Here is a 19,901-nt window from a genome sequence, read left to right on the forward strand (position 1 = left end):
TGGGTGGGACAGGTAGAGGGATCCAAGAGAATCTGAGGGAGACTCAATCCTTGAGTGTCGAACACGTTTGAGCTTCTTGCTCCCTCAGTAGATAGAGCAAGGTCTGTAGGGAGGATGAGCAAACTGACTGTAGCACAGGGACCCATTCAAGAGGGGGAGAGAAAAGGGAAGTGTAGTTGTAATTGGGGATAGTATAGTCGTGGGAAGGGATACTGTGCTCAGTGGCCAGATTGAAGGGTCCCACATGGCTGTGTTGCGTGCCTGGTGCCCAGGTTCATGATATCTCATCAGCAGAAGGACTTAGAATGGGAGGCAAAAGATTCAGTTGTCGTGGTCCACTGAGATGCCAATAATATAGGTTTTTAAAAAAAGGAAAGAGGCTCTACTGAGGGCATATGAGCAGCTAGGGGCTAAATTATAAAGCAGAGCCAAAAAAGTAATAACCTCCAGACTACTACCTGAGCCATTTGCTAATTGGCACAGAGTCAATGAGATTAAAGTGACAAATGTGAGGCTCAAAGTTTGATGTGGGAGAAATGGGTTCACATTCATGGGATTTTGGCACCAGAGCTGAGGAAGGAGCAAGCTGTTCTGATGGGATCGGCTCCACCTGAATCATTGCTCAATGAGAGTCATGGCAACTCACCTTCAGATTTAGCCAGTGATCAGGGACAGCAGGATGTGCTTGCAAGTGAGGCAGCTGGGGGTTCCTGAATTTGGGAAGAGAGCAGCCTCAACTCTTGACCTTGTCCAATAGGAATGAGGTACTTGCTCCCTGTGAGGATGAGGAAAAGGGTTATATGGAGGATGAGCCATTGCACCATGGTATAGGAGGCCATTCAAGAGGGCGGAGCAAAGGACAAGTGGGTAGCTGTAGGGAACTGTATAATTAAGGGGATTGATAGCATTCTTTATAAGCAGGATCCAGGATCCCGCATGGTATGTTGCCTTCCCGGTGCCAGGGTGAGGGATATCTCTGACTGGCTTGAAAGGAAATTGGAGTGAGATCGCAAGGAACCAGTTGTTGTGATCCATGTTGGAACAAACAACATAGGCAAGGCTAAGAAGGAGGACCTGTTTGGGGATTATCAAGCACTAGGAACAAAATTAAGGAGCAGGGTCTCAAGGATTATAATCTCTGGATTACCACCCGAGCTACATGAACATTGGTTTAGGGATAAGAAAATTCAGGAAATACACATGGCTAAAGGGTGATATGGGAAGCGGGGGTTCCATTTCATGGGGCATTGGCATCTGTTTTGGAATAGGTGGGATCTGTACCATTAAGACGGCCTACACCTGAATTGATCTGGAACCAGTGTTTTAGTGAAAAGGATAAATAGGGTGGTTACTAGGCTTTTAAACTTGTGAATTTGGTGTAAGGGAAGGGGATAATGACAAGAATTATGATGGTAAATAGAAAAGAAAGCAGCAAGTTAACGTGCAGGATGGTTTAACTAAGTTGAAGACTATGAAAGCAGGAAAACTGGAGCTATTATTAATGGAGATGTTAGAATTCAAAAAGAAGGTATAAGAACTTGCGTAAAGGCACTTTTTGTGGTGTTTGAAACAAAGTAGATGATGAGTTAATGGCACAAATTGTTGTGAATGAGTATGATATGGTAACCATTACGGAGACATAGTCGCCGAATGGCCATGACTGGGAATTGAATATCCAGGGGTATCAGACTATTCAAAAGGACAGACTGGAAGGTAAACGGTGGTGGGGGGGAGGTGGTATTTTAAAGCTGATATCTTAAGGATATTCAGGCTGATATTCAAGGCGTTAGTGAGAGATAATAGAGGTTTTATGGAGAATAAGGTTGAATCCATTTGGTTGGAAATTAGAAATTCTCAGATGAAAAATTCACTGGTAAGCGTGGTCTACAGGCCACCAAATAATAATACATTGGGGTGGGCAATAAACAGAGCAACAACTAATGACTATAAAAATGGTACAGCAATTATCATGGGGGATTTTAATCTACATGTCAATTGGTTGAATCAGGTCAGTCAAGGCAGCCTTGTGGAAGTGTTCATTGAACGTATCCGGGATAGTTTTCTTGAACAATATGTAATGGAACTGACCAGGGAGCAAGCTATCCTAAATCTAGTCTGAGATAGGAAGAATTAATGATCTCATAGTTAGGGATCTTTTTGGAGGAGCAGTCACAGTATGGCTGAATTTAGATTACAGATGGAAAATGGGAAGATAAAATCCAATACCAGATCCAAAACAAAGGAGAATATAATAGAATGAGAGAGGAGTTGGCTAGGCTGGAAGCAAAAAATTTATGGTGGGACAGTTGAGGAACAGTGGAGAACTTTCAAAGCAATTTTTCAAAATGCTCTGCAAAAATATATACCAATGAAAAGGAAAGACAGTAGTAAAAGGGATATTAGAGCCATGGAGGCCTCTGGGAATAAGGGAAGGTATCAAATTGAAAAAATATGGCGTACAAAGTGGCAAAGTCCGGTGAGAAACTAGAAGATTGGGAAAACTTTAAAGGTCAACAGAAAGCCACAAAAAAGCTATAAAAAAGTAAGATCGTTTATGAGAGTAAACTAGCTCAGAATATAAAGACAGATAGCAAAATTTCTACAAATATGTAAAGTGAAATAGTGGCTAAGGTAAACATTGATCCTTTGTAGGATGAGAAGGGCGATGTAATAATGGGAAATGAGGAAATAACCATGGCATTGGACAGATCGTTTGTGATAGACTTCACAGTGGAGGACACAAATAATATGCTAGTAATTGATGACAAGGAGACTGAGGTAGGTGAGGACCTAGAATCGATCATTATCCCGAAAGAGGTAGTGTTGGATAACTAATGGTGCTAAAGGTAGACAAGTCTCCTGTCCCTGATGGAATGCATCCCTGGGTGCTAAAAAAGATGATGGGAGAAATAGCAAATGTGCTTGTGGTAATTTTCCGAAATCCACTGGACTCTGGGGCAGTTCCAGCAGACTGGAAAACAACCAGTGTGACACGACTGTTTAAAAAAGGAGGTAGACAAAAGATGGGGAATTATAGGTTGGTTAGCTTAACTTCTGCAGTGGGGAAAATGCTTCAATCTATCGTCAAGGAAAAAATTGCAAGACAGCTGGATAGAAATTGCCCCATTGGGCAGACGCAGCATGGGTTCAAGAACAGCAGATCATGTTTAACTAATTTGCTGGAATTCTATGAAGACATTATGAATGCAATGGACAGCGGAAACACAGTAGATGTGGTGTATCTAGATTTCCAAAAGGCATTCGGCGAGGTGACACACAAAAGTCTGCTGCATAAAATAAGATGTACCGCGTTACGGGCAATATATTAGCATGGATAGAGAATTGGTTAACTAACATGAAGCAAAGAATGGGAATAAATGAGTGCTCTTCTGGTTGGTGATCAGTGACTAGTGGTGTGCCTCAGAGATCAGTTTTGGGACTGCAGTTGTTTACAATTTATATACGTAGATGATTTGGAGTTTGGGCTGATGTGTGGTGTGTCAAAGTTTGCGGATGACACTAAGATGCATGGTAGAACAAAATGCAGAGCACTGAAAGTTTGCAGATGGATGTAGTTTAAGTGAATGGGCAAAGGTCTGACAGATGGAGTAAAATGTTGATAAATGAGAAGTCATCCATTTTGGTAGGAATAACAGTAAAAGGGACTATTATTTGAACAGGAAAAAATTGCTGCTGTGCAGAAGGACCTGGGTATCTGTGCATGAATCGTAGAAGGTTGGTTTGCAGGGGCAACAAGTAATTGAGAAGGCAAATGGAATTTTGTCCTTCATTGCTAGAGGGATTGAGCTTAAAAGCAGGGAGGTTATGTTACGGCTGTATAGGGTGCTGGTGAGGTCACGTCTAGAGTACTGTGATAACAAGGTGTAGAGCTGGATGAACACAGCAGGCCGAGCAGAAAGGCTGACGTTTCGGGCCTAGACAGAAAGGTCCAGGCCCGAAACGTCAGCCTCCCTGCTCCTCTGATGATGCTTGGCCTGCTGTGTTCATCCAGCTCTACACCTTGTTATCTCAGATTCTCCAGCATCTGCAGTTCCTGGCATCTCTAGAGTACTGTGTGCAGTTTTGATCTCCTTACTTGAAAAAGGATGTACTGGCACTGTAGGGAGTGCAGAGGAGATTCACCAGGTTGATTCCACAGTTGAGATGGTTGGCTTATGAGGAGAGACTGAGTAGACTGGGATTATATTCATTGGAATTTAGAAGAATGAGGGGGAATCTTTATAGAAACGTATAAAATTATGAAGAGAATAGATAAGATAAAAGCGGGGAGGATGTTTCCACTGGTGGGTGAAACTAGAACAAGAGGGCATAGCCTCAAAATTAGGGGAAACAAATTTAGGACTGAGTTGAGGAGGAACTTTTTCACCCAAAGGGATGTGAATCTATCGTATTCCCTGTCCAGTGAAGTAGTTGAGGGTTCCTCATTGAATGATTTTAAAGCGAAGATAGATAATGTTTTGAACAGTAAAGAAATTAAGGGTTATGGCGAGCAGGTGGGTAAGTGGAGCTGAGGCCGTGAAAAGATCAGCCATGATCTTACTAAATGATGGTGTGGACTCCAAGAGCCAGATGGCTTACTCCTGCTTCTGGTTCTTATGACTGTTATGACTACAACTTGCAAAAATAAGCTGAAGATATGACTTTAAACTAAATAGTGGTGTGTTGGGTTCAGTTGCATGAAAAATAATGGGAAATGTTAAAAGAAGAGAGGGCTATGGAGAAATTATTAAAGTTTCCTGAACAAGTATTAGTATATTGAATATGGAAAGGGTCAGGAATCTAATTTCAAGTACAGATAAGCGGACAACTATGAGATTGGGAGTAGTTAACTCAGGACGGGAGGTGTTTTACTTAAATGCTGTTGCGCGTAAAACAAGGTAAATGAGCTTGTAGCACAGATTGAATTTGGAAATAAATATCCAAGAACATGCATCCTACCGAAAGGACAAGCAAATAGGCAGAGAGGGTGGGATTGTCTTGTTCATTAAAAATAAAATTATATTGTTAACGAGCAGTATAGGGTCAGAAGGCATAGTGGATCCCAAGAAAACAAATTTGTGGGATGTTTACAAGATAGTGTTTTTTTTCTTATAGCAGTTTGTGATAGAGCCCATGAGGAAACAGGCATTTCTGGATTTGGTTGTGTGTAATGATTAAGGACCTTCAGGTGAAGGAACCCCAACGGGGAAGTGGCCATAATATGATAAAATTCACCCTGCTGTTTGAGAGGGAGAAGCTTGAATCACATATAACGGTATATAATTCAGTAAAGGTAACAGCATGAGGGAGGATGAGATTGCAGAACACTTGGAATGCATCATAAAATAGGGATGAGTCAGCAGAGCTTCATCAACAAAAGTCATGCTTGACAAATTTGTTGGAGTTCTTTGAAGAGGCAACAAAGAAATTAGACAAAGGAGAGCGAGTGGACGTAATCTGTTTGGATCTCTAGAAGGTCTTTGACAAGGTACCACATGGGAAACTGCTAAATAAAATAAGAGCCCTTGGTGTTAGAGGCAAGGTACTGGCATGGATAGAGAATTGTTTGACTGGCAGAAGGCGGAGTGTAGGGATAAAGGGATCTTTATCAGGATGGCAGCCAGTGACTAAGTCGAGTTCTGCATCTATCAGTGTTGGGGTCACAACTATTCAGAGGTGTGAGATGGCAATTTGGGGTATCAGATACAGCAACTGCAAAGGTAGGGAAACATGTTTCAGGAGTTGCAGTGTATTGAAGTATCATTGTAGCTTTGGAGTAGTTGGCAAGTGTTTATTTCCACTGTCATCCATGCAGCGTTGGTCATGAACTTTTATGCTTTAGTGAGGGGAGGTACTACCAATAATGAGGGAAGCCATCGTCCTCATATGTTTCTCTGCTCCTCAGCAATTGACAGAATTTGGCTGAAATTCGCAAGGAAGTCACTGATGCTCCTAGCGAGTAAATGGTGTACAGTTTCAAGAGATTTAATTAGGAGAGAAAATCAATTTTGCAATAGTAGCAGAAAGAAGTGCTGAAATGTCACAAATTATAATTCTGTAGTTGCAGAAGATATGTTATATTGTGGCCAAGAAGCTAAAAATAGGACTTAGAAATGTGTAATGACCTGAAGTGGAACTTTTGAAACTGCATTTTTGTTTTCACAATTCTCGTGAGATGTATCTTTGCTGGATCTAGTTAAATTTCAGAACACGGATTGAACTCTAAAAAGGATATTGTCTGCTGCATTTCTGTGCATAATTTACTTCATTCCCTTTCTTGAAGAACTAACATTTCCTCTGGTAATTAAGTTTGTAAATACTGATTAGGTACCTGTTTGTATGAATTTGAGTTTCATTCTTTATTTGCAGTCATTCTCTCATTCATTTCAGAGAAGTACACATTTTTTGCCTTTTTTTCCATTAGTTTTAAAGGTGTTATCATAGAAGTGTTCAAATAAAAATTACTTTTCATGACTTTGACTTTTTTCTTCATGTTTTACTTTCCTGAAAATACTTAATTTGCTGCCTTCTCTCAGGATTTTGGCAACTCTAGATGTTGACTGTAATGAGGAGGTTTCATTGTATCACATTATAGAATTGAGTCTCAGTTGTCGCAACTAATCTTTCTAAAGGTTGCTTAGTTATTGAGAGAAAAAAGGTTGAAAAGATTTGGCAATCTGCAGGAATTTCTTTCTCGATATTTATGATACGCTTACAAAGAAACTGTAGCTTTTATTATTCTCAGAAGAACAGTTAACAGTTTGGAAAATGTCATTTTTTTTTTCATTTGTTCATTTCTTTTGCTTTCATGTAACTCAGTTCTCTCTTCCAGACTAATAGATCATACTATGTGAACTCTGCACTACTCCCTCAGATAAAGTGGACATCTTAGCACAAGGGACATCCTATCCAGCAAAGCTCCAAAAGTATACTCTGTTCTGAATATCAAGGACTGGGTTTACAATCAAGTTGCCAGTGTAAAGATTGAATACCTGGTATACATCATTGCCAATTTAGATTCTGAGATTAGAATTTGACTACATAGGATACAAATCTGATGTTCTAACCACATCAAAAATGACAGGCTTCTTTCGCTAGTCTCATTGAATCTCATTAATTTTCTCTGATTCCCCACCCTCATCCATGTCCTTACTCTGTGCCACTGAACCCTATTTCAGAAGTGCACATGCTTCCTTGTGTGTGCGCAGTGCTGCTTTTATATATGACATCACATGTAAATTATATGTGATGACTTACTGTGTCTGGAATCAGGTCTGTGAGCCTACCTGGGTTGGTACACAGTCATCCTATAACAGCTTATGGTACAATTGTTTAGTTACAGTCTCATCAGTGGGTGCGTGAAGTGTTGACTGTCTAGCTGACACTTTCTTGAAGCTTCTGGAAGGTTATGTTTAAGTCTAGTCACTTGATTAGCTTTTTGGGGCTGTTTAATGTGTGCGTTTAGAACAGTCACATCTACATAGATAGGTGAGTTTAAAAGGAGAAAAATATGAAACCAGTCACATCTACATAGATCTCATCTACATAGTTAGATGAGTTTGAAAGGAGAAAAATATGAAACAGCTACAAAGTTCAAGATTCAGGCCAGGTTGTCTTCAACAGGGTGGAAATGAAGCTGTCCACCGTAAATTAGGCAAATCTGTTAACAAATAAAACAACAGCAGAATACAGCGGCTTTCAAAAATTGTTGAACAAGTTAGTTTCTATCATTGAGAGGCAAGAGCTCTACCTCCCAAAAATAAATTCTTGGGTGATTGAATAAAGTCAGAGCTGTAATAAAACTAACAGAAAAATCATATGTCTGCACAATTGTTTTTAACTCTTCTTGTGACACCGGTATTTTCTGTTCCTATTTCAGTATCACAGTACTTTACTACTGTTTCTTACGAAACTGCTTCCACAAGTTTAAATGTAACTCTGGTTGAGAACCTATTGATGTAAATATCTTTGCATGCAATAGCATTGGCAGTAGTGTTCTAACTTCTAGAGACGGCTGGGCTAAAATAGACTTACTTAAGTAAAGACTGTCTTTCCTTATTTTTTCAGTTTAAACTTGGAATATGGATGTCAAGACAAGCTTAGTGCTTAATGTCCATCCCTTATTGGTCTTGTGAGGGAGATGGTGTCCTTCCTTCTTCAATGCAACTCAGTGGGTTGCTAGGACATTTCAGAGATACATTGAGAGTCACCCATGTTGGTTGTATGTATGCATCACAATAGACACAAACTGATAAAGATGGCAGCTTACGTTCTCTAGATCTTAGTGAACCAGATGGGCTACTTAAAACAAGCCTGTAGTTTGTGCCCTCTATTTCATATGCTAGCCTTTTAGTTGGGTGTTCATTTGCTCAGTTGGTTGGGTGCCTGCAGTGATGCCAATGGTGCAAGTTCAGCTCCTGTACTGACAGAGGTCACCATGAAGGTCCCATTTTCTCAACTTTGCCGTTCGCCTGAGGCGTAGTGGCCGTTATGTTAAACTCGTCACCAATCGTCTCTTTAATAAGAGAGAAGCCATGTAGTCCTTTGGGACTATGGCAATTTTACCTTCGCTTTGATCCAGATTTATTAAATTGAATTTAAATTTGGAGTTAAACTTATATAGCAGGATCCTTAAAATTTATATTTCATGTACTCTGCTTAATAAAGCTGCAGGCATTTCAATAATCCAATTGCTTTCATAGTATTTTACAGAATATGGACCTGATTATGTACTGGAAATCACCCGAAGCTGTCGGACTGACCAGAATGATCCCCACCGAATTGAGCAGATACTTAGCAGGATCCGTGGTAAGGAAGATATAGTCTTATAAAATTTGTTAAGCATATGAACCTATGTCAGACAGCAGATTGTGAGCAGTGCTGCAACAATCTGCTCTTGAAGCAGCAAGAGAGCAGACCACACTATATTTAATAATAAGTAGTGAGCCAGATTTAGTTAACACCATAAAGACATATGAATTGGTCCCCAGTAGTGATCATAGTATGATTGAGAAAATTGACAGATTTGCAAGGAGTGGAAAAAAAAAGTGAAACAGCTAGAAAGCTTTAGGATTTGGGTGCAGTTGACTTCAGCAGGGTGAAACAAAGGTGATCCACTAAACTAGGCAAATCTGATTTTGAGTAAAATGACAAGACCAGCTGTGGCATTCAAAAATAGTTTTAACATGCTAATGTTTATACCACGAAGAAGCAGGAGCTCTAACCTGCCAAAAATAAATTCATGGAAGACTGAACAGTGTCAAAATCACAATAAAATTAATAGCAAAATTAATTCCCAAAACTCCATGCTTCAAACCCTGTACTGAAACAGTTCTTTTTAAAGTCAAAAGTGACATCCTATGTCAAGGTAAAAGATAAAAGATTCTTATGTAGTCAGTCTGTAAGCTTTGACACAGTTGACACCACCATTTTCCTAAATATTGTGCCTGAAATTAGCAGACTGCTTTTTTGGCATCCAGTACAGGTTGAGCAGAAATTTCCTCCACCTAAATACAGGGAATCACCCTTCGTCCCTGCTACAATTCTGTTCATTAATTAGCGACTCAATCCAACCCCTAGGAATTGGCTTGACGTGTGAAACATGTTATTTGCAATCTTGATGTCATTTTTGCCCTCGAAATGAGGTTCTAATATATATCAGGAAGCCCGCCTATTTGCAACCCTATAAAGTTACCTGCAAGAGCCTTGCTTCATCTGTTGTTGAAATGCTCAGCCATGCCTTTGTTGCCGCCAGACTTGATGTTACTAATGCATTGTTAGTTGGTCCTCCGCATTTTGCCCTCCGTAAACTTGAGATAATTTAAGACTCAAGATAATAAAATGTGAGGCTGGATGAACACAGCAGGCCAAGCAGCATCTCAGGAGCACAAAAGCTGACGTTTCGGGCCTAGACCCTTCATCAGACCCTCTCTGATGAAGGGTCTAGGCCCGAAACGTCAGCTTTTGTGCTCCTGAGATGCTACTTGGCCTGCTGTGTTCATCCAGCCTCACATTTTATTATCTTGGAATTCTCCAGCATCTGCAGTTCCCATTATCTCTGATAATTTAAGACTCAGTTCGTATTTGGGCCAAGTCCCATTTTCCAATCACCTCTATGCTCACTGACCTATGTAGACTGCCAGTTAAGCAACACCTTCCTCTTAAAATTCTCATCCTTGTTTTTAAATCCCTTTGTTGCCTCTCCTCTTCCAGTTGTTTTTCTTGGAGATCCATGCATGGCAGGCTGGGCCAATGTTTATTATCTGTCCCAAACTACCCAGGGGACTACCACATTGCTGTGGGTCTGGAGTTAGATGTAGGCCAGACTGTGTAAGGATGACAGATTTTCTTTCCCAAAGGACATTAGTGAACCAGATCGAATTTTACAATTGTCGACAATGGTTATTTGGCATGGTTGGGCTAGCTTTTCTTATGCCAGATTTTTATTGGATTCAAATTTCATCATTTGCGATGCTGGATCCTGAGGATATTAGCTAGGGTTCTGGATTACTAGCTGAATAACGTTACAAGTACCCCTACGCTTCGTTTCTATAATGCCATCCAATCTTACAAATGTTGGAGGTAATTATACTTCTAAAATTGCAGCAACTTTGAATGTCGCAGTTTTATTTGGCATTGGCCACTGTTTCGGCTGTCAATCTCTGAGCTCTGGAATTCAATCCCTAAACCTTCCTAGCTGTCCTTCCTCCTGAAGATTACCTAATTGACCTGAATCCCTTCAGTGGCTGTGAACCGAATTTTGCTTTCTAACTCTGCTGTGAAGTGCCTAGGATGTTGAATTTTGTTAGAATTTATAAATTAATATACATTATAAAAGAGGCATACAGGATCCAAGTGAATAGGAAGCATGCGCAGAATAGGAAATGGTAGTAGTAAATTTTAAAGACTATGAAAAATGAACATAAGAATATGGAAATAAGCCTGCAACAAGTATCCAATTTATACTAACAGTGAAAATAGTGGCAGGAAATTTATGCAACCTCTTGTGGGCTTGAAATTTGATGACATGATTGCCTATAACCCTCCACTAGAGTTTTGCAAGTGACTCGGTAATTAATGGGCTGTCTGCCCACCCCATGGACTAATTAATAGCCACTTAAACTCCAACTCTAGACTGTCAAGTAACTGTTAGCAAACTGGTCACATATTTAAGTAGGATTGTGCTCCTACTTTGGCCCTCAGTATCAAACAGACCCCACCCCTCACCATAACAGACTTGACTGTCACTGCTTTACCATTGCACCCACCCCCCACCCCACCAATAACCCTTGATCTCCCAAACACAACTCTCCCCTTCCTCACTCACCAGGACCTGCCTGGTTGGCTCCAATGAGGTTGCCTTGCTTACCTGCTGCTTTGGCTTCCAGTGATATTCCATAATTAAGGATGGATTACAGGCAGAATATCCTGACATGTAAGGGCAGAAGCCATAGCTAATGACCCCTATATCTGGTCACTGCATCTGGGACCAGCTAAGGCAGATGTGCCCTGACCTCTCAACCTGCAGGTTAGGCCAGTGCCTCTCCAGAATGTCTGATCACGATCACTAAAGAGTGCAAAATTGTATTCATACCAGGGTTTTTAAAAAGGAGTCAAGAACAATGCAGGTGCCCTAATTATAACCTCCTAACATTATGTTGATTCAGGAACTATTGCTTGTTACTAATGACTTAAGACAGATAATAAAGAAAAGTTAGGGAATCTTGATCAGTTCAGGAAGTTACTGTAGTCTATAATTAATGACAGAGTCACTGGACACCTTGAGATATTTCTGTTCAACAGAGAGAACCAACGTGGATATGGAAGAAAAATAGGTCATAGGAATTGAAGGCAAATTATTGCTGTAGTTAGGAAATTGGCTAGGTGACATGAAAAAATAGGGTTGCTGACTAAGAACTCTAAATTGCCGCATCTGACTAGTGGCATTCCACTGGGATTTGTGTTGGGGTCTCAAATGTTAACTATATTTATTCATGACTTTGGGCAAGAAAATTCATGTGTCCAGTTTTCCAGTGACATGTAGATAAACAGCAACGTATACAGTGTTGATGGAGCATTACATTGGAACTGATTATTATTAATAAACAAAGCGAACAGGCAAAATGAGCCCTCTTTTGATACAGTGGTAAGTGTCCATACCGCTGGACTGAGTGGCCCGGGTTCAAGTTCCACCTGCTCCAGAGTTTTATACTAACATCTCTCATCAGGTTAATTAGAAAAATAGTTAATTAAAAAACCTGTAGACTAGTGTGAGGAATCCACTTTAGACCTGAAATGTCGAGCAATATGTTTCCTAAATGGTTAAAGCTAGAAGCTGTGGCAGCCCATGTAAGTAGTTCATTAAATTATTGTAAATAGGTACAAAAATTTGAAAATGTGAATAGATTATTGGAGTTTATGTCCAGAAGATTAGAAAACAAGAGTTTTGAAGACCTGCTACAATAATATTTCACTCCTCGCTGGTGGAGCGAGCTGGAGGTTGAGCTCTACTATTCCTGAAGTTGTCACAGAAGTAAAAGTTTTTAAAAGAAGTACACAAGTTTCCCAAACAATTTGATATTCAAACCCAGGTTGATAGAAAGCACAGATCAGGTTTCTATACTTCGAAGGAATCACTACATTTATTACATGTCATTAGATTCTAGATACAGGTAAACAATTAAACTAAATTAAGTTAATTGTACACATTAAGCCACTTATAAACTCCTCTTTACACACACAAACAGATAAATATTAACAGGAACAAAAAACACTTTGGTGAGGGACATCTGGGTAAACAATTTCGTAGTCTTTGTTTCAACATCTGTAGGCTTGGTTGTTGCTGATTCAAATGTTTCTCGATCTTTTTGCAAATGCTTCAGCTGGTTTGCAAGAGGCATAGGTTAGCTGTTTCACTTATGAAAAGTCTTTGACATATCCAGTTCTAAGTCACAATTTGCAGCATCTGCTGAAGGAAAGATAGGTCATTTTTCTCTGCTTTAAAGTGGCTTACTGTTGGGAATTGACAGGGAGCTTTCGACAGCTGCAGATCTGCTGGTTTCTCTCCTGAACTATCTAGGCTGTCGCTATCTTGCTCATAGCTGACTAACAACCAATCAACTTGTTGTTGGTGGGCAGAAGACCTTTGTCATTGATAAATGCACCCAAATTCACGATCAGTCAGTTTCACTTGTAAACAACCCCTTGGCTCCAGCTCCTCTGCATGTTGCTGAAACCCATAGCTACACAAACAGAGTTCAAAAAAGGTGTCAAGTTCCCAGTTTTCAAAAAGTTCTTTCTCAATTCATTCCACAGTTTTAGAAAGCACAAAAATTAAAAAAGACAAGTTTTTACAAATGCAAAAGCTTGGTTAGACTTATCTGAAGTACTTTGTTCAGTCTGACCAACATATTTTGGGAAGGATACATTGGTCTTGGAGAGAATGCAATACAGATTTACTGCAACAATGCCTGGATTCTATTGCCGGTGGTCAAGGAATCTAGGACAAGAGGATATCTGAAAATCTGAATTCAGAAAGACTCATACATGCAAAGGCATGATTGAAGTTTGTAAATGGCAATGGATAATTTTAATTCTAAGATCGATTGATGGATTTCTGATAATCAAAAGAATTAAGGAATATGGAGCAGAAGTGGGAAATGAGTGTACTGTGTGGGACACTGTTGTTGCACAGATGCACTGTCATTGCTTTTGGAAAGTATATACAATGTAATACATTCAATTATCTGTTGAAAACTGAGATTTGAAACGTTCAGTCATTACTGGGCATCACAAATTCAATAAGATTGCACCAATCTTGACTTCTTTAAATCTGTGCAATGAAATATTTTCAAATGAGTACTGAATAATACCAGTAAATAACAAATTCATGTGTGTTTTGTTCAAGGATAATAATCTGATGCACTGAAGTTTGTTGGGCACTTTTCAACATTGAAAATGGAAACGTGAGGCCTGCTGTGTCCCCCCAACATGGACAACAAGCACAAAAAGCATTGAGACCATGCAAACAAACAGTCCACATACCTCATTAAATTCTCAAATGTCTAAATTAGGAAGCTCCTCCAAAATGTAGTAGATGCAATGAACATCTCCTCAGCTTCAGCGTCCCATTTTGAACCTTGTGCAGATGGGCAATCCCTGTTTAAGAAAGAATTGATCCTGACACCTTCGACCTTATCCACCTCTGTCTATAGCAACTGATCTCCATGCTGGGAAAATCCCTCAGTATTTAACAAGCTATCAGCTTTCAACATATTAGTTTCAAGAGCAGCAGAAAGTTATTCAGTTTGCGGAATATGTATGTATGTTATCTGGCAATGTTATAAATTGCATTAGAGGAGGGTGAAGCATAATATCACTGCCTGTATTGATGACAAGTGTACAAAAGTAGATTTTTTGATTCCCAGCCATAAATAAATTATCATGCAAAAATCTATCTCTGTGAGTATGTAAGTCTGGGTACAGCCAAGCATGAGGGTAATTTGTCTTTAAGAATACTATGCAAGATGCAGACTAAGCACAGAAAACAGACATGTACAAAATGTCAACCAAACACAAGGAAGTGTGTTTCTGCTAGTACCACGTGCTCTATCTGAATTGTTCAAAGTACAAAAGCAGGAGTTGGTATTATCTGTGATGTCATCACTAATTTTGTTCTAGTTATGACACCTGGATGTGGTTACAACTTTGTAAAGAATTATGTAAATTTAAGTTGCTAAGATTTTCAGAATGAAATCTTGCTCGTTATCGTATTACTATATCAGAAACTAGGTAATTAGGGCTTACCAGTAATTTGATGACTTGAAAAGATTTCTATTAATTGTCATTGACTGTGTTGCAATGTTTTCAGTTTACATTTTCATTGGAATTTTGCACTGGTTGACCTGGATATTTGCTGGATTGAAACTGGAAGGAATGCATTTATACAGTGCAGTTTAAAAGATTGAAGCACTGCTGGTATATGCACACTGATAATTGAAAATGGGAATTTACATCAATTAATTTGATTTTTAGCACTGCAGCGGTAAGCCTGATCTTTAGCTTTTATTAGTACAGAGACTGGCCTTCTACAGGCGATCCTATCATGAGTGTTTGGTTTAATGTTCAAAGGCCACCTATTGCTGCAGTATAGTGAGAATTTTCCTAGATTTGTTAATTTGAGGAGCTGACCACATTTGTTTTGTACTTTTCTGCATAAAATTTGCAGTTAACCTGTTAGTGTCACAGTGCTATGAACCGGAAAAGGCAAAAGTTTATTTTTTTTGTGTTTTTTTTCCAGGAAATCTGAAGAATGTAATTTAATAAGTGGTGGGAGGAAATAGAAGACTAGAGAAGCCTTTTAACTGAATGCATTCTGTGGCTGTTGTAGCTGCAGGGGAAACTTGGATGAAATTGCTTGCAAGTTCCAGGACAACAGATGTTCATTGAGATTTGAAGCTGCAGTTAACCCTTTCTTATTCAACTGTATAGGTATACCTTCGGATGCTTAAGAATTGCAGTATCCTGTTGTTTTGCTTTTTTATTATCAGAATTATGTTGTAAATATATTTTTAATTCATTTTTAGTTGTTGCTTTGAAAAGCACCCTCTAGTGGAGATGCAGGTGTTTTTGTAGTTGGCTGAAGAGCCTGCTAATTTTATATGAAAACAGAAATTGCTGGCAAACCTCAGCAGATCCAGCAGCGTCCATGGAAAGAAAGTAGACTTAACATTTTGGGTCCAGTGACCTTTCAGAAGGGTCACTAGACATGAAATGTTTACTCTTCTTTCTCTCCACAGATGCTGTCAGACCTGCTGAATTTATACGCAGTTTCTGTTTTTTTTTCTGATTTCCAGCATCTGCAGTTCTTTGATAAATCTTTGGCAAATTATACATGCCAGGCCTCAAATAGCATTTTGCCTTCTGCCCCTCAATATGGAGTTTACTGACTATGTTCAGTAGTTTTTGTTTAATCAGAGTAATCCACAATGAATTGTACAAAGAGGCTGTGACATTTTATAAACTAAGATAATGCATGGAGCAATATAATGCTCATGCGCACTGATTTTCATGAAAGGACCTGGATTTGTGTTCCTCGTTCTTCACTTACACCCAGCATTTGTCTTAGCTTTATTTTCAGAGGAAAGGGAAAAATACCTCCATAAAGGTCAAGGCTTCACAAAGCTGGACGAAGTTGCATCTATTTTCTCCACAGCTAGCCAAAGAGTTTCTTTCAATCTCTGGTTACAAAACTCTGGATGAAACGTGCTTTTTTTTTGAAGCTACGGCACTTACCACATGGAGAAGAGGAATGGTGCAGAAAACTTATGTAAATTGGAGTGAAGAAACTAGCAAAAAGTTGCAAACAAAACGTATGGCAGGTAGTCACTAACTCTAGCAACTTGTTTAAATTATTCCTTAATTCTTTATTAAAAGTGAAAGAGAAATTGCTGGAAAAACCCAATGGATCCATCAGAAAGCCAGTTCTGAAAACATATATGCCACCAGATGCCCAGAGTTTCTCCAACAATTCTCCCCTTCTTTTAATAAGGAACTAAGGATCAACTTTAACAAGTTGCTACAGTGGGTGACTACCTTCCTAACATTTTGGTTGAAACTTTTTGCTTGTTTCCCCACTCTAATTTAAATATGATTTTCAGCACCATCCCTGTTCTCCCATGTGGTATACACTGTAGCTTTACAAAATGAACATGCTTCATCCAGCATCTGGCAACATATAACTCTTTTCAGAACTGGCGTTCTGATAGACAGTTTCTCCAGCATTTTCTCTTTATTTTCGGATTTCCAGTATCTGCAGTATTTTGCTGTGAAGTGTTTAATTCTTTACTGTTGTGTTTTTTTAACAGTGAGGATTTTCTGTAGAGTCTCATTTAAATCCAAGCTCATGTGGAATTTCAATGGTTGTTTTCATCATTTTCTCTTGGGGCCCCATTGGCAGTCATTTTTTTAATGGAATAGACCTTAGCCCTCCTGCTGTCCTAAGAAGCCTCCAGTTTGCAGATGTTTGGACTGGCAGTGCCTTTAATAAACAGTTTGCAAGTTTGGGTTGATCTCTATTTCCAACTCAGAAAACATAAGCAAAAATAAATTGCTCTGGTGTTTTGGAAAAAAGACAATATTAAGAATAACAGCTGTATCTACAAAAAGATGAATAACATTTCTTTTTGAAATATTTACAATGAGGACAGCTGCTACTAATTGTAAGCGTTTTTTGGCTGATAGATATAGCAGTCAAAATGAACACTTTAAATCTTAACTTTATAACATGAGTTACCAACCTGCAGCCTGGGGACTATGTACAACCCGTGCAGTTAAGCAATTTAGTTCTTAGTCTATCATATTCGACTTTGTGGTTTGGACATGTTTTTCTCCGCTGTTAAGTCACTGGTGACAAAATCCTCAACTATAACTGTAAGAAATATTAGGACTAATACCTTGACATGCACAAAGTTGATGGAAAAGTTGATATAAACTTAATCTGTGACCCATAAGGACAATGGCTTGGAAATTCCTCTGCTGTAGGATAATTGGCAGTTTAAATAGATGTCATTTGAAATATCATCAAAAAGTGAACATCAATATTGGTAATCCGAATTTTTTATCATTACAAGTTATGAGTTTTTTTCCCACTTTTAAATGTATTTGTTTCAATGTTGAGGGACAACACTGTAACATGACTTGCAGAGCCTAGGTCTAACAGAATACAGATGTCAGTGAACTCTTAACATCTGTATCTCAGGCAGCCTTTGTAATAAAACAGTATCTTTCTAGTATTTACTGAAATTGGCAGCTAAGAAGACCTACTTTATGTTTCTGCCGTTAATGCAATTTTAGAGAATTCTAGCAAGGTGACTTCTTCTGTTTCTAGTTGGCTCCTTGTGAGTTGGAACCTAGTTCTGGTGCCACCATGAAGGCAGCATAAAACAAATGAAAAGAACTGAGTACTGGCTAGGAAGTGTTATTGATTCTAACAAAACTAGACAGCTGAATTGACCAATAAATGTACCATTCTAACAGCACAGTGCTGGTGGTACTGAACCAAGTTATCTGAGACCATTGTGTGGCATACAGTTAAAATAACATGATTGCAAGTTGATGTCTCTGTTTTGATTGATATAAGTTCAAATTCATCACATATCAAGCGTCATCAGTTGGGGCTAATCTCTGCTAAAAGATATACCTATATAGTCATGACCAGTGCTCTGTTTAATATTTTTCTTTAGCTGCTTGTTCATATACTTAAGGAAAATTATTGCAAGTGTTTTACTATTTGCCCTCATCACTGCATCAGCATTCAGGTTAAATAAAACAAAACCAAATCAAAATTCAAACAATATAATGGTTAAAAAGAAGCTTTGCTGGTGTAATAAAATATGGGTATACTCCACTTCTAGTAGCATAAAGCACAACAAAAAGACAAATATACTTGGAAAATATTGAAAAGGTTACTTTTTATAATGTGTGCCTTATCAGTTTATCTGTGCTTCTCTCAATGAACTTCTTTTGGGATGCAGTGGCCATTGATTTAGGCAAGCTTGGCAACAATCCTGAAACCCTTGAGATGATCAATTGCATTTTTGATGATATTGATTGAGGATATCCAAGATAAAACTGAAACCAAAAGATCAGGCTTAATTTGAGCACAGGAAAACAAGAATGAGGGAGAGCAGTAAAGAGTAGACATGAAACAAGCAAAAACATCAAATGTGCAAAATTGTAAACCAAGAGTAGTAAGAAGACAAGAAAATGACAGAAAATAATGAAAACATTTAATGTGAGAAAAGAAAAAGACAGTTGAGGTGGAGCTGGCATTGTGAATTTCTAACCACCTTTCCTGTGTATTCATAACTCTGTCCCCACCAGCCAAATCATTTTCCATTTGTCAAAGCATTCCTACGAAAAGTCTTGTGTTTATTGCACTGTAAACCAATGTCTTGTGCAAGGATTATCACAGCTCATCTGCAGGGGCTAATAAAAGAAAGGATACATCATTTCTGACTAACATTCATTCACCAGCATGTTCTTGCAATTGCTTGTTTTTAACATTCTTTGAGACCAAATCCTTTTTAAGTGTATTTTAAAAATGGAGTTTTATCTATATATCAGCCTTATTAAATAGTTTTCTGGCAATTCTACTGATGTTAAAGAGTCAATTTCAAACAATGTTTTGTACTTTTTCCTGTTACTGTTTCTTACTTTGACAGTTTTTTGTGGTGACCAGGAAAATATATGTGGTTATTAATAAATGGAATTAAAAGTGCAATTCTCTATGCTCTCAGACAGTGTTCCTTTGACAGTGTTTGTAAAAGCTGTTTCGACATAGCCATGACCCAGGATTTGCTTGATAATTTTTGTTTGCCCCTTTTATGTTCAATTTTCAAAAAATTACTGGACATGTTTTACCACTGAACTGCATCACTGAAAAGGAGCAACACATAAATTCTTCTGCCCACTGAATGTTTTTTAAGATCATACTGTTTCTTCACATGGAGGAATAATATAACAAAAGTAAATTCATCCTGTAATACTAAACCCATGTGCTACTTTGTAAATTCATGTAGGTTGTATAGAGATAACACAGTGTGAAGCTGGATGAACACAGCAGGTCAAGCAGCATCAGAGGAGCAGGAAAGTTTGACGTTTTGGGTCGTGTTATCTCAGATTCTCCAGCATCGGCAGTTCCTACTATCTCTGTAGGTTGTATAGAGCATCATTTTAAAGGCTGAGATTATGCATGCTCTTACTCTTACCCTTTTTGCAGCACTTTTGTGGGTGCAAGTCCAAGAAAACAGCCGATAGGAAAATAATTCACCAGTCACCCCAAAAAGAATTTCCTAGCTAAGTGTTAGCTTAAGATCTGCTTCTGCTCCTGTGCTTCATAT

General features: G+C 38.7%; 1 protein-coding gene across 7 annotated transcripts in view; it reads left to right on the forward strand.

Moving 5' to 3' along the window:
* Positions 1-19,271, forward strand: part of hdac8 (histone deacetylase 8) — a 71,395-nt gene extending 52,124 nt beyond the window's left edge. For 5 of the 7 annotated variants that reach the window (XM_048544446.2, XM_048544448.2, XM_048544449.2 and 2 more), the window contains 2 exons: positions 8,703-8,808; positions 15,299-19,271. In XM_048544446.2, the coding sequence (XP_048400403.1) occupies positions 8,703-8,808; positions 15,299-15,321 (129 nt within the window). In that variant the 3' untranslated portion in view covers positions 15,322-19,271. The other 2 variants (XM_048544447.2, XR_009446712.1) reach the window with 2 other exon arrangements.
* Positions 19,272-19,901: the final 630 nt, after the last annotated feature.

This window comes from Stegostoma tigrinum, chromosome 15, assembly GCF_030684315.1.
Source record: "Stegostoma tigrinum isolate sSteTig4 chromosome 15, sSteTig4.hap1, whole genome shotgun sequence".
Lineage (NCBI taxonomy): Eukaryota > Metazoa > Chordata > Chondrichthyes > Orectolobiformes > Stegostomatidae > Stegostoma > Stegostoma tigrinum.